The following is a 15,076-nucleotide window of genomic DNA, read 5'->3' on the forward strand; positions in this document are numbered from 1 at the left end:
AGTTTCCTGAAAGATCCGTTTTCCTCTATTACCCTGGCTCTCTTACAGCCTTGCCTTTAGGCAGTGTGCCCAGTGCACATACAGAGCAGGGCTTTGTGTGAATCCTGGCTGGTATCCAGCTATGCATCCTTGTCAGGGATGTAGCAAGGGGCATAGGCTTGTACTTCATGGACTCCCATTTCCTACATGGACTCTACCTGGTAGGTACAAGGGGTTCTTTCATGTTCTTGCAAATTGTTTATTACTTGTATTCTTTGGTCTTCCATTAGACTTCCAGAGAAAATTTGTTGCACAGCTGCAGCTTTTTCTCTTTCTTTTCAGATTGTGTCTATGCGATTTAGCATGGTTGATCTTTCATGCTACAGCCTTGAGGAAGTACCAGAGCACCTCTTCTACAGTCAAGATATCACCTACCTCAACTTACGCCACAATTTTATGAGAACAAGTGGAGCAGGGAGTCTTGACTCTCTTTGCAGGTCTGCAAAGAATCATTTTTCTCCTACATTTGGAGTCCTTGACATATGGATACAGGAAGGAAGTATTGCCTGTTCTCTTGGGGATGGTAAAAAATTGATCTTTAGGAAGCTCTAACAAGTGAGGGGGTTGGAAGCAGAACTGAGCAGCACAAGCAGGAATAAACTTCCAACAATTTATAGTATTCATGAGCTCCCTTCCACAAATTCTGTGCTAACTCTGATGTGAGATAAGCCTTGTGGGGTGACATGCCATTTCTGTGGACAAGATGCAATAGTAATATTAGGCTGCTTGCTAAGCAGAGACCATCTTGGGGTATAAAATAAAAAGCAAGGAAAAGCATAATGCTGCTGCTGTGAATAAGTTTGTAGGAAAAAGTTTAGGTCTGAAAAACCTTGTTTCGGCAAGTTCTTAATGTGTATTTGGAATTGGCAGAGGGCCTGTGAGACTCCAGCTTTGCTTTGGAAACTTGTGATGATCTGCTTTTAAGAGAGTAGCAGTTGTGTGATGGTATGGAAGCATGATGTAGTCATCTTAGGTAAGTGAAGGAGTCTTACAAAAATATTTTTAAATTAATTTCCCAAAATCATACAAATCTAGAGGGAGATTAGTCTGTTAATATGTATACCAGCCATGCTAAACAGAATTCAAGGAGTTGCTCTATGAGTTTTGGAAACTGTTAGGAAGCTTATAGTAATATTGTCCAATGGCTCTGTTTGGAATACATTTCCCTAAGGAAAATGTATGTGGAGAAACTTTGCAAAACTGCTTTTTGGTTTTTTGTTTGTTTTGGTTTGTTGTTGTTGTGGTTTTGAGGTTTGGTTGTTTTTGTCATTTTGGTTTGTTGGGTTTTTTTTTTTTTTTTCAAGGCGGGGTGGGGTGGGGAAGGCTTTATTTTTGTTTTCTTTGTCTCTAGGGGCCTACTACTGTGCTATTTAGTTTTTCTTCCTCTAGGGTAATGAGATGCCCAGGTATCTATGAGAATATACAATGAAAAAAAATTGCTCACTTTTGGGAATTCTTTGCAGTTTCCTTGCAAGCCAGAATCTAGTCTGGTTTTCCAAATTTGTTTAAAAGTTTTCTAATGCTGAATTGTAATAGATTCTGTTACTGGAGAAGCTGCTTAAAATCATTTAAGATTTTGCTTTCTACTTGTCTCTTCAGCTACATTGTATGATTTTGAAAAGCACATCAGAACTTCATTTTCTAAAATGGAGTATCCTTGGTTCACAGGATCAGAAAGGGGCTTGAAATTTCTTTTGACCTTGCATGTAGTCAACAAGAAATCTGACATGTCAGAAACTCAACTCTTTTCCTGGCAGTGACTGTCTGATGAAGCTGAAATCCGCAAACAAACAAAAGCCATAAAAGAAGCTCTCACTTCACACAATCTTGAATAAGCAGATAGCATTAGGTTGCCCACATAAGGCTGCTCATTGCCTTTTGAAAAGATTTTCTATCTGAGGTTTTTAGGATGCTTCTAAGATTACAGCACCACAGGAAGACCCTTGCTCACTTGCAGTAGGTGCTCTCAGTGCATTGAGACTGTCAATTCCCAACAGCAGAATTTTTCACAATGATCAGATCTCTTCCTCTGAGATCTTCAAGCTCTAGGAGTCTAATTACCTATAACTATAGTAACGGAGCAAAAATAACTGGCTAAAGGGAAAATGTTAAGCAAAGAGCATTAAATAGCCCTAACTGCTTTGTTACATCACCTAGTTTATTTTTTATGGATTGTAGTGCCTTTCAAGCATCTCCCTTATCTGACAAACTCTGAGATCTGGTCTTCATTGATACATGTGTGCGCACACATGTATACATCTGCATGTCTCTTGTCAGCATTTTAGCTAGTTGATACATATTTGTGCTGGTGTGCTTTGGTGGCAGAACAGGATGTGTTAAACTTGGAATATTTCAGGGCAGCACCAGTTTGGGCTGCTAAACAGAGGATGGTAATGTCGCAGACATCTTTTCACTAAAAATCCTTTCTTAGGATTTTTCCTTCTGAGAAGCTAAGAGGCCTGAGAGACAGAATGTAAACAATGGTTATCTGCTGCTGTGGAATGCAACAGGTCCACCTGTGATTGGCCCATCTTGGATGTTTATAATTAATGGCCAATCAAGGACCGAGTCTGACAGAGCTGCCTTTGTTATCATTCTTTTCTATTCTTAGCTTAGTTAGCTTCTGAGAAAACCTGTCCTTCTTTTTCTTTTATTATAGTTATAATGTAATATATATATATATATATCATAAAATAATAAATCAAGCCTTCTGAACATGGAGTCAACATTCTCGTCTCTTCCCTCATCAAAGAACCCCTGTGAACACGGTCACATGGCAATGCCATGGAAGATGCACTGCTGTGTTTCCATACTTCTTTGTTGTCTCAGTATGCCCTGTGAGAGCAGAAACCATAACCTGCGGAGCCACAACGATTTTGGAATCTTTATCCCTTATAATACCTGGTTCATATATACAGCTTGAATGAGAGTTGCATTTCCACTCCACTCCACTCCTACATCACTACATGAGCTTACTGAGGCAAAGAAGAAGGAACAGAAGGAGAGCTCAAAAGGCTTTAGAGTACTGTCCTTCCCACTGAGTATGGAAGTCTGCGTGAGGAAACTCAGACCAAGCTGTGTCATATACCAGTTTCCCTTCAGCTTTTGGAAACTGTAATGCCCCTCTTGTGCTTGCCTTGATATTTTTGCAGAGGGATGAATTCTAAACATTAGTTGTGCTGTTGTGTTTAATGCTGCGTCTCTCAGAGCAGCTGCTCACTATGCTCTTAGAGAGAGGAAACACTGCTTGGCACTAAGAACAGGTGCCGCAAAAGCCATTGCAGAACTCCTGAGAAAGCAGTTTTATTAAAGCATTTGCTGATTTCAAACCCTGAGAGCCATGACCTGTCCTAAATCTCTTAAAGTTGAACCAGCTAATGAGATTGCTAAAATCTTTAGGTTCATCCTCATTGTTTCCTTCTTTTCCAATACTATGATGGAGTTTTGTGTGCAAGTTTCTAATTTTTGTATCATTGTTAGGCCTTTGCATTATCCTTCCTTTGAGGAAGGCTTTTACCAACATAGCATCTTTTTCTCTTTGGCTTTCAGTTGCAGTACAAGAGAGTCTGTGGCTGTAGCAAACAAAAATGCCTGTGCCCTTATTCATATGATGGGGTGCTCAAAGCAAACAACTCATATCCAAGTTTCAGCTATGCTCCCTCTTTCAAAAGAATAACATCCCCCAAGGTTATAAAGCATGGAGGAATATTATGCATAATTCCTACACAGATCATTACAAGTATTTTGAATCCAAAAAACGTCACTATAAAGAAGAAAACAACTCCAAAACCTTTCAGTTCTATATTTCAAGACATCTCAAGCTAGAAGTAATATTCTCCCTCAAGCTAATTAACCTTGGTTTTGTTACTGATATTAGAACATTTGTTTCAAAATAAGAGCTACTCACCAATGCCTGGGAAAAGTCAGGTGGGGGAGGCAGATGAAAAACTGCATGTTTCCAAGAAGTAGTTCTCTGGTACGTGAAATGTGCAGTTATCTCATTGAAGTGAGATACTAATTTCCCCACTGAATTAATTTTTGGTGGTTCCAGTTTGGGATGAAGAGGGAACAATGCTTGGGGAACAATACTTTTGCTTCCTGTAGAAGGAGGCAGGAACTCTTGGAGGAGAACCCTGCTGTGTGTTACCCCAGCCATGCTAAGTTCCTTCTCTGTCTTTGGAGCTAGCTGAAGGAGCTAGAGCTAGGTAACCCTTTTGCAGGCACTGGAGGGGCTGTGGTGACTGTGGGGCTGCCTGTTCTTGGGGCAGTGTGTGCCATGCAGTCTGCTGAGCGAGGAGCACTGTGGCTGTGCAATCTTGTTCCAGGACCTCTGGGTGCAGCTCTTGGGCTTCCCAGCATGAAGCAAGCGCTTTCCTAGTTTTCCCTTTTACAGCTTGGCTTGGCTTTCTGTTTTATTCTCAGAATAGTCCTAATAAATATTTTCAGCTCCTCTTTTCCCAAGCTAAATAATTGTAGACTCTTACTGTAGTTAATTCTTCTAAGGTAAATTTTTTAACTGAGCATTTTATTCACCTTAATCTTAGTAGCAGTCACTAGGACGAAGCTTGTTAGGTCGGTGTAGAAGGTCATTATCAGTTGCTGCAGTAAACCCGTGGTATTTGATCACTTTCAGCATGACAGTTGAGAAGAATATCAATGACTTAAACCCAAATTTATGCAGAGACTCCTGTAATGAGTTAGCTGACTGTATCACCAGTGTACAAATACTTTAAAATTCTTTATGACTGGTTTGTGTATTTTTGCTTTTAGACATGTATTTTGTGCATTAACTAGTGTTCTTGCTAATAGGTTTTCTCAGTTGAAGAGTCTGAACTTGTCTCATAATAGACTGGGAGAGTTTCCTGTATCACTGTGTGAGATCTCTACTCTGACAGAGCTTAATATTTCCTGTAATGGACTTCATTACTTGCCAAGTCAGATTGGCAAACTGTTGAAGTGAGTATGTTCTTTACATCTGTGATCATAAGTACCCTTGGTGCCTCAGCTGAGCACTACTGATGTGCAGCTACTGTTTCTGAAAGTGTGAAAAAAAAAAAAAACTAGGGCAGCCTGTTATATCCATGAAGGCTGAATGATTAATTTGACTCCAGCAGAAGGTCAAGAACTAAGATGTGCAATCCCTTAATCACTACCAGGAAAACATCACAACTGCTAGCGCAGAAAACATAAGGAAACTTGATACAGATAAAGCACTGAAGGCAACTGCATTGTTTCTCAAATAAGTCTATGTGCATTTTTCTGCAGCTTCAGAGTTGTTTGACTTTCTGCATTTGTTATTTGAATTTAATATTTTCAGTACTGATGTAATTTCTATTGAAGTTTTAATTTATTGTAAAAACTTTTCTGTGATAACTTCTCACAGGGGTCTAGTGATTTTTGTCAGCACTGGTATGTTTGATTGTGTTCTACAGATTTAGCTGCTTTTGTGTTAGAGGATTTTAACATGAAAAAACTTGAGCAATCCCCTCTGAAAATTTTGTCTTAAAGTGTTTGCTGGAGCCTTGTCCATTTTCCCCAGTAGCTGCCCCAAATGCATAAGAGCTTAAGCTTAGGCAAATTTAATTGCAAGACTGTTAGTACATTTAGATAAACATCAACAGATGTTTATCTAAATGTACATATGGATAAACATTAATATTGAACTGTTGATTTGTTGGGGCCTTCTTTTCCTCCAACTTGTATCTTTAAAAAAGGCGTGTCTGCAGCCACACTGGATGTGAACAAGTAATTTCCTCAATAATCTTTTAGCCATATGCAAACTGTGAGGATAAAGTTATATGTAGGCATACACCTCCTGGAGGTTTATAGTATAGTTATGGGTCCAGTTATCTTGATGACTCCTTGAGCCCTTATTCATAAGAACTTTTTGTGGCCTTGGATTTAATTTCTACCACCACTAAACACAGAAAGATCTCTGTTGGAACATAATCATAGTAAGGGAATTGTATACTTGGGATCTGAGTCTCAAAAGCCATACAACCTTTGAAACAATTCATTATACAACAGAGCTACCTTATTCTTTTCTGAGTGTGTGTTGGAACGGACAACTGGAGTGTAAAAATCTTCTACTAGTGCATTAATGTGGTAGGAGGTGTGATTAAACTGTGCCATTTGTAGAAAATTAAGCAATTAAGTAAATATCTTTCATTTACAGTGTAAGTACTGGTTTGTATTTTGCTTATGTTAACTTACAATCTTTGGCACAACTGGAAGTTCCAAGCCTATTACATGTGTGATAAAAGTACTTCAGTAAATTTACGTGTATAAGAATAAAATTAGCTGTTATTTAAAAATAACCACATTGAGATCAGCTAACTATATGAGAAAATTCACTAAAAATACGAAATGTGATGTTCACTGCTCATTGCAGAAGTATTTTCTTTCTCTTTTTCACTGTTGCAGTCTCCAGACCTTCTGTCTTGATGGCAATTTCCTCACATCCTTACCAGAAGACATGGGAAACCTGCAGCAGCTCAGCTGTCTTGGGCTTTCCTTCAATAACTTCTGTGAACTGCCAGCAATTTGTGAGAAACTTGTCACCTTAGAGAAACTAGCCCTGGCAGGGAACTTGATAGAGACCCTGGACCTGACAGTGCTGAACCGCATGGGTCACATCAAAAGTGTGGACCTGAGGTAAGGGGTGAAACTGGCAGGTGTCTATAAAATAGATTGGTACTTTCCATTTACAGCAGAGGATCTGTGCAACTTCTGGTACATTTTGCTATAATAACTAGGTTCAGCTTTTTCTCTTACTGGTTCTTTAGCTTTTATGGAGTTCTGTTTCTGAGGGTGTGCAGAATCCACTTGGAAAAGCAAGCTTAACTGAGCAGTGCCAGATGCTGAATGTGACCCAGCTCTCTGGTTTCCAGCTCTAGTTGAGCTTTGGTAGCTCAAGGTACTCAAACCTTGTTCTCTTCTTCCCTTCTTTGCCTCCCTGCCCTAGAGATGTGATCCTGATTCTCCAGGCTGCCAACTGCAGATCTCTCAGAAAGGAACAAAGATCTTTTTGTGTGTGGCAAGGCAGTCTAGTATCTGTTCTCTGCATTAGCTTCCTGTGTCCATGCAGAGTAGCTGCCCCTTGACCTGGTTTCTGTTTTCTAGACTGGGTCTTTTTTCAGAATCTCTTAAGAATTTGGGAATCATTAAAATGATTATGTGTAGCAGTGTAGACAATGTTTTTCTTTGTATTCACTGCCTGAAATTTGCCATTGCTTGTCACACATCTCATTCACTGTACTCACCTCTGATGTTAGCCTTCACCAGAATTCTTCATTTCCTCTTCTTTCTTTTCTCTTACCAATGTCCAGTGTTCAGTGTCTTATTTTCTGACTTTTTAACTCATCTCTGAGTGTTTAGGCTGAACAACCTGAAGAGAGCAGCAGCTGACACTCTGGAGGGGAACAAATCTTTGGCTTACATGGATTTACGAGACAATCAGATGACAGATCTGGATCTGAGCTCCTTGGTCAGCCTGGAGCAGCTGCACTGCGAGCGAAATAAGCTGAGAGAGCTGACTCTGAGCGGCTTCTCCCTTCGGGCCCTGTATGCCAACAGCAACTGTATGTCTCTTTGTCTTCTTCACTTGCCTTTTCTCTTTAAGCCCTGAGAGGAAAGGAAAACAGCCTTTTGTCCTCTCTCACGCATTAAAAAAATACTTATGTTGATGTCATTGTGGTGGAACCATATGCAATGGGTCCTCTGAGGTTAGCTCCTATGGGTCACACATACGTGTGGGTGTACATAGGCTGTGTAACAGTGTGGAGATTGTAGTGTTATATCCAAGGAATTCATGTTCCATTGAGATCTGTTTGGGAGCCCACAAAGAAAAGTACAGTTCTCCCTTGTTCTGGTGCTCCACATGACAGATGGAGAACTGGATAGTGAGACACTATAGTGTGTCATATGGTAGATGTATGAAGTGTGAACTCCGTGATGGGAAGTATCAATGGGGACCTTGAGTCTCCATAAAGAAAGACTGTGAGTCTCATTTGATAACTAAGCTGCATCTCTGTGCTGTTTTCTCTCTGAAGCTCTGCAATCATACTTATTTGCTTTACTTCATCAGGTCTGACAGCTGTCAATATTTATCCGGTTCCTGGTCTACTGACATGTCTAGAACTCTCTCAGTAAGTGATAATAACAGAATTTAAAGCAAGTATCTGGACATCTTGAGAGCAATTAAAAACAATAGAACTTCAAAGCCCAGCACTAAACAATGATGAAAGTGTCCCAGACCAGAAGCCCTTCTGAACCAGTATGACCTTTTCAGGTGACTTCGCTGTCCTTCAGCTGTAGGCTGTGATTAGGAAAAAAAAATCCAAGCAGGGACCACTGAACTTTGGCAGCTTACTGAACTGAGTGGGGGGGGATCTGTGGATCAAATATTTAGAGTAGTTCCAAGTGATCTCTGCTGTTGGTTTCATTGCCTAGACCTGCCCTTGGAGCAGCATTGTGAGACCTGTAAGATAGGATGCCCTGCCAAGTCATGAGCCAGTTCAGTTTGCATTATCCGTGACTAACTCAGATGCTGTTCATTTTTTGCCTGTTGCTTTTGGTTTGGCTGTCACTAAAATCATGCAGCATTCAGAGTCTTTTCCATATGTAGTGCTGGTTTCTAGCTTTTCCCACTTGCTTTTCTCAGCAATCAACTACAGTGTGTCCCAGACTGGGCCTGTGAAGCAAAGAAGCTGGAAGTTTTGGATGTGAGCTACAATCTACTCTTGGAGCTTCCATCGAGGTCAGAAAACCTTCATAAACAGAGCTGAGCTTTTTTCTACAATGGGCTGTCTGGGAAGAGAAAAGCGGTGCTATTCCCGTTGCTTAATTCCTTGTTATGTCAAGATACTTACTCTCACTTACTTTTTTTTTCTGTGTAGCATCATAAATTCTCTGCATTCAAATGTTGGAAAGAACCAGTTTCTAGGTCAGCATTTTGAACAGTAGAGGATAGGTAATTCTATCCTGTGCTTTCGGCTGCTACTGCAGCTATTTGCACCTGGCATAGAACATGCTGCTGTGATTTATATGTGTCATCATGCTGTCTGTAAACACAGGTCATAGGTGAGACCCTAATACATTTTGCATCATGCCACAGAAATTTCATCTGTTACCTTTGACAGGCAGTTATCACAAAGGGACAATTCAGCTGATCTCAAATGTAGCTTTCACAGTACACCATCAGCCTGCTCCTTTCTCCCTATTTCCCTTTCAGTTTCTGCAGAAATGCAGTGAATGAGAGCCAAGAACTAATACAATTTTGCAGTTATTTAGCCTAGGAAGAAGCAAACCATAAGCATTCTCAGCCTAATAAGGGTGTTTGATGGGGCTGTGATTTGATGAATGACACAGTGCCTGGGGTAAGTTGCACTAAAATTGAATGGAGAAGTGGTTAACAGGGAAGAAATGCAGAACATGGGTTGGAGAAGTTGAAGCAAGAGACATAGGAGGTGAACAGCAGTGACATTCCAGTGATTGCCACAGAAAAACTGTATACATCAAAAGCAAGAAAAGGACACAGCAAGGATGTGATGGTGAGAACTTAGAAGAGAATTTTAGCCAATCCAGTGGATTGAAGGGACCAATATTTTAAGTATATTATGCAAAGAATAATTTACTGCCTCAGAAATAATACAGGAGTGTTAAGCCGCTAGTTAAAGCTTTGAATTTATGTTGGCACTGTGGAAGCACATCTTTCTACCTACAAGTGACAACAGGCATTTAAAACATTCCTTTGTGACTTCTTTCTTTGTCTGCCTGAGAGAATGCTGGGCACATGCACACCGACTCGAACCGCAAGATACCAAAGAGTAGTAGTGTAGAGGGAAGCGAAGATACGCATCCAAGCATTCAGAGAGACTTGAGTCATCTTACCCTGTGTGTTGTTCTGCTTTATAATTGTTTACATTTTATGGATCAGTGTATTTTAATTTTTCCCTGTTGTACAAGCAAATTAAGTGGATTAAATACTACCTTTCCATTCTGTGAATGTCAAGAGGAATGAACCAAGTTAAATAGAAAACCCTCTGTCTTTCTAGGATCCTCAGAAGCTTAAGTCTTCGGAAGTTGATGGTGGGGCACAATCATCTGCAGAGCCTTCCACCTCTTCAAGAACACATTCCACTGGAGGTGCTGGACCTTCAGCACAATCTGTTGACTAAACTCCCAGAGACACTCTTTGTCAAAGCTCTGAAGTGAGTGTCAGTATCAAACATCTTTTGTCCGCATTATCCTTTGGAGTGTATGGGCTGAAAGTGGCACCTGTGTGACTGTCCTTGCAAGGTTCCATTTGCATAAGAGATAACGAGGTATGCTCTTGGTGAGGAGGTTATTCAGGTGCCATAAGGGAAGCCATCAAGCTGATTCGAAGGAATCAGTCCATGTTACTGTATAATTACAGGAAAACAGAAGCTGCCAGAAGAACTTTGTCTTTAAAAGTAGTCATAAGTTCAAGTGCAAAGAAAAGAAGCCAGTTAGATTCAGGTCATTCGAGAGCAACAAGAGAGACCCTTTACAAATGAACAGTCTCTCCTAACTGTATTCACACAGGAGTTAGCCCTTCTTTAAAGAAGCCCTTCTTTAAGTAAAGTTTTATGTTGTCTGCTTCCACCAGTATTACCCATGGGCTTTTCAGTACTCACTGTTTACTGTAAAAATGCATCCACAGTGCATATAGCTAGTAAGTCATTAGTAGACTCACTGCACAACTATCACACTCCCCCCGCACACTACAAACCACATAAAACAATGATGCACTAACAAACCAACCAGCATCACAATTGCTATCTTAACCACCATGTCTGTCATACTTCTTCCTATCTCCCCTATAATCCTTACCATTGTCTAAGAAATTTAGGATTACCTAAACCAAAGGCCTTCAAAGCCTTAAACAAGAGTTAAATCCTCTTAGTTTCTGCTAAAGTCCGCAGGCCACTACCCTGCATCCCCTCAATGCAACTCAGGTGCTTTAATTAAGCTAAGCTTAATATGACTAGGGATGTTACAGTATTGTCTGGCCTCCTGTCTCATACTGCTGTCTACACTGGCATTTGTACAGCTCCTTTTCCATGTTAATGGAGTGGTTTGGATGATGTGAAGTCTGATTCTTGCACTTGCTGTGGTTAGCCTCAGGTACCTGAATGCATCTGCCAACAGCCTGGAGTCCTTGCCCTCCACGTGTCCGGGGGAGGAGAGTTTGAGCATGCTGCAGCTGCTATACTTGACTAATAACAACCTCACAGATCAATGCATCCCTGTCTTGGTGGGACACCCAAACCTACGGATCCTGCATCTGGCAAACAACAACCTGCAGACTTTCCCTGCAAGGTAAGTCAGTAAGGCTGTTAGGCAAGACAATGCTGGGAGGAAGCTGCCACCTCCCCATGATTGTATGTGAGTCAAAGTCAGAGTGAGATGCTCTCCCTGTGGTTTGAAGACAAAAACCTGACATTTTCTACACACAAAAGGAGGAGAAGCATGTTAAGGGGGATTGGCACAGGGTCGTGCTGTCTGTAGGTTTTCCTGTTCTAGTTAAGGTGCCATCCAGGGGGACCAAGGGATGTAACTTCTTGTGTTGCATATGTGTGGGGATGGGGTGATATTTCTTTGCAACTTCAGCACTGATGGTGAAGGGTCTGTCTGTTGTACAAATCCAAGCCAGGCTTGGGGACCCTGCATCTTACTAGAGCATCTCCTAGGACTTTGGATCTCCTGTCAGTAAATCAGAAAAGTAGCTCATCAAGGGCAGTGTCTATAGATACCTCATCTGCAACTTCAGAAAGTTACAATGTCTGTAAGATACAGTATTTTTTTGTTTCCATTTCAGCAAACTTAGTAAGCTGGAGCACTTGGAAGAACTGAATCTGAGCGGAAACAAACTGAAAACGATTCCTACAACGGTTGCAAACTGCAAGCTACTTCATACACTTATTGCACACTCTAATGAAATCAGCATTTTTCCAGAAATCCTGCATTTGCCCCGTATTCAGGTATTTGTATGGAGAAGATAAAGAGATATCTGGGTAGAGTTTGGGCTATAAAATGAGTAACTGCTAGGAGAGAACAGGAGGTCCCAGCAAGGCCAAGTGCAAGGTGCTGTACCTGGGTCAGGGCTGCCCCTGGTGTCAATCCAGACTGGGCATGAATGGTCGAGAGCAGCCCTGCTGAGAAGGGCTTGGGGATGCTGCTGGATGAGAGGCTGGACATGCCCTGGCCATATGTGCTGGCACCCAGAAACCCCCCACACATCCCGGGCTCATCCCCAGTGGCATAGACAGCGGGTAAGGAGGGGATTCTGCCCCCCTGCCCTGCTCAGATGAGATCCCACCTGGAGGGCTGCACCCAGGTCCTCAGCACAAGAAGGACTTAGACCTGTTGGAGTGGGTCCAGAGGCGTCCATGAAGCTGATCAGAAGGCTGGAGCATCTCTGCTGTGGCAATGGGCTGAGTGGTTTGGAGTTGTTCAGCTTGGAGAAGAAAAGGGTTCTGGAGTAACCTTATTGCAACCTTGCATTACCTAAAGTGACTAAAAGAGAACTTGAGAGGGACTTTGGACAAAGGCATCGGTTGACAGCATAAGGGGGAATGGCTTTAAAGTGAAAGAGAGTAGGTCTAGGTTGGATATTAGGAAGAAACTCTTCCCTGTGGGGGTGGGGAGACCGTGGCACAGGTTGCCCAGAGAAGCTGTGGCTGCCCCATCCCTGGAAGTTTCAAGGCCAGGTTGGACAGGTCTTGGAGCAACTTCTTGTAGTGAAAGGTGTCCCTGCCCATGGCAGATGTGTTGAAAAAATGAGCTCTAAGGTCTCTTCCAGCACAGATATTCTGTGGCTCTATGATTTTGCTTGATCAACCCGAGAAGAGGCCACACAATATGCATTCTAGATCTCTCACCTTTCTGAGTTGATCAAAGATCATGTCACCTTTACCCCTTGTCTCTGACATTTCTGGTTGCTTGCATTTGAGACAGTGGGCAGTGCTAAATAGCTAGGCAGGTTTGCATATAGAGGCTTTCCTTTATCTTTGGTGTGACCTAGTCTTTCAGTATTGGAGTCATGGCTATTACAAGTTGCTTATAAATCGTTCTTCTGACAAGTCAGATCCACTTCCATAACCTGTGTGTGAGATACAATAAGTAGCAGGGTTCTATGATGTTTGTAAGGAGCACTGGAGTAACTGATGACACAACACAACACAGTATTTTCTTTGTCATGCTGTTTGTTGCTACTGCAGTTTGTGGATTTGAGCTGCAATGAGTTAACAGAAATCCTAATCCCTGAGGCACTGCCAGGTGCCTTGCAAGAGCTGGATCTGAGTGGAAACACAAACCTGGTGTTAGAACACAAGACACTGGATATCTTCAGGTGAGCCATTGACATGTCAACCCAGTAGTGACCTGCACAGGGAAGGGTAACTCTTGCCAGGAGAGGAAATGGGATAGTAAAGTAAAAGCACTTTATCACTGCATGGTGGAATAATGTTCCCTGCCTGAGGCAGCTGTCTTTGGGAAGGGAAAAGTCTGGGTCTGAAACATCAGAGCAAGGAATTTTTCAGATGGTATGAAGTTTTCCCAGGTGTCTCTGGCATAAGCAGCCAGGCATCTCCAGAAGACCTACACCTTAAACTCCTTTCCTTGATGCAGTTCTTTCCACAGACTGCTGTCTAAAACTAGACTGGACAAGGTCCTAAGGCCTGTTCAGCAGGTTCTAGAAAAGCATAACTTCTGTTCTCTCTGTAGTCACATTAGCACACTGAAGATTGATGCTAAGCCCTCCCTCACGGCAGACTCGGCACTCACTTCTGTCTTCTGGAGTCACGGAGTAGCTGAGATGGCAGGCCAAAGAAATAAGTGAGTATTATGGTCTGCTGAACACTGACACTGTCTTCTCAGGATACTGGGCAGAGTGCACTGCTGAGCACTCAAGCAGACCTGTTTTGCCCAAGAGCTCATCCTTCCCTTTTTCTCTCTGGATCTCTTACTAAATCTTGGTAACTCATGTCTCCACATTACCTTTTGCCTCAACTTTCACACTTTTCCCAGTACACTTGGACTCTCCTTCCCTCTGCAGCAAAGATGCTTTTTCTCTTGCCAGCTGTGCCTGTGGCCCTCTCCTGCATGTGGTCAAGGAGGATTTGGGAGTTCCAATAATGAAATGCACCTGTACATCTCCCAGGCTAGTGAATGTAGGGATAGTGGCTTTGCTGCCCTGTGAGAATGGCACTCACAGCAAGGTGCCTGATGGCTGTGGTTTTGAGAACAAGATAATTTTTGAGACATATTAACTTAGCTTGTATGCTTTTCTGACAGGCTGTGTGTGTCATCCCTGGCACTGGGGAGCTTTGCAGAGGGGGTGGAGGCTGTGTATGGCATGTTTGATGGTGACAAGAATGAAGAACTGCCACGTTTGCTGCAGTGCACCATGGCTGATGTGCTCCTGGAGGAGGTACAGCAGTCTGACACCATGTTCATGTCCAACACCTTCTTGGTCTCCCACAGGTAGGACAGTGAGCAGGCTGGTCCTGGTGGGACTTGCATAAGGTATATCAATGTTAGCTGGGGTGAGGCAGCGCTCCAGAATGCCTGTCAGTAGAGTCTGGAGCCTCCTACACCTTCTCCTCCAACAGGAAGCTGGGCATGGCTGGGCAGAAGCTGGGTTCCTCTGCTGTCCTTTGCTACATTCGTAATGAGGTGGCTGATCCAGCCAGCAACTTTTCTCTGACGGTGGCCAATGTGGGGACGTGCCAAGCCGTTCTGTGCCGAAGTGGAAAAGCACTGCCTCTCTCCAAAGTCTTCAGTCTTGAACAATGTTCAGAAGAAGCCAGGAGAGTCAAGGAACAAAAAGCCATTATAACAGAGGTTGGTTTGGACCCTTTTCACTTCAGCTTCCACACTCACATAAAAGCTGGGCACAAATATATGAGCTCAGCTGTCTGCATAACATTACAGGGGAGAGGGTGACATGAAGGTTCTGATCTAGTGCTTCCTGCTCTGCTTCATTTGCTGATAATGGGTCACTGTGTTACAG

The 15,076-nt window shown here is 42.4% G+C and overlaps 1 protein-coding gene across 1 annotated transcript in view; it reads left to right on the plus strand.

The window, feature by feature from the left end:
• The window catches only part of PHLPP2 (PH domain and leucine rich repeat protein phosphatase 2), a 32,436-nt gene that overhangs the window by 11,047 nt on the left and 6,313 nt on the right, over positions 1 to 15,076 (plus strand). Inside the window, exons 6-18 of the mRNA XM_036390123.1 lie at positions 322 to 476; positions 4,849 to 4,995; positions 6,463 to 6,693; positions 7,417 to 7,619; positions 8,126 to 8,186; positions 8,702 to 8,797; positions 10,095 to 10,250; positions 11,182 to 11,382; positions 11,882 to 12,044; positions 13,284 to 13,414; positions 13,789 to 13,899; positions 14,359 to 14,547; positions 14,676 to 14,907. Coding sequence (XP_036246016.1) covers positions 322 to 476; positions 4,849 to 4,995; positions 6,463 to 6,693; positions 7,417 to 7,619; positions 8,126 to 8,186; positions 8,702 to 8,797; positions 10,095 to 10,250; positions 11,182 to 11,382; positions 11,882 to 12,044; positions 13,284 to 13,414; positions 13,789 to 13,899; positions 14,359 to 14,547; positions 14,676 to 14,907 — 2,076 coding nt within the window. The remainder of the gene's footprint in view (positions 1 to 321; positions 477 to 4,848; positions 4,996 to 6,462; positions 6,694 to 7,416; positions 7,620 to 8,125; positions 8,187 to 8,701; positions 8,798 to 10,094; positions 10,251 to 11,181; positions 11,383 to 11,881; positions 12,045 to 13,283; positions 13,415 to 13,788; positions 13,900 to 14,358; positions 14,548 to 14,675; positions 14,908 to 15,076) is intronic.

The sequence above is a fragment of the Molothrus ater genome, chromosome 12 (genome assembly GCF_012460135.2).
Source record: "Molothrus ater isolate BHLD 08-10-18 breed brown headed cowbird chromosome 12, BPBGC_Mater_1.1, whole genome shotgun sequence".
Lineage (NCBI taxonomy): Eukaryota > Metazoa > Chordata > Aves > Passeriformes > Icteridae > Molothrus > Molothrus ater.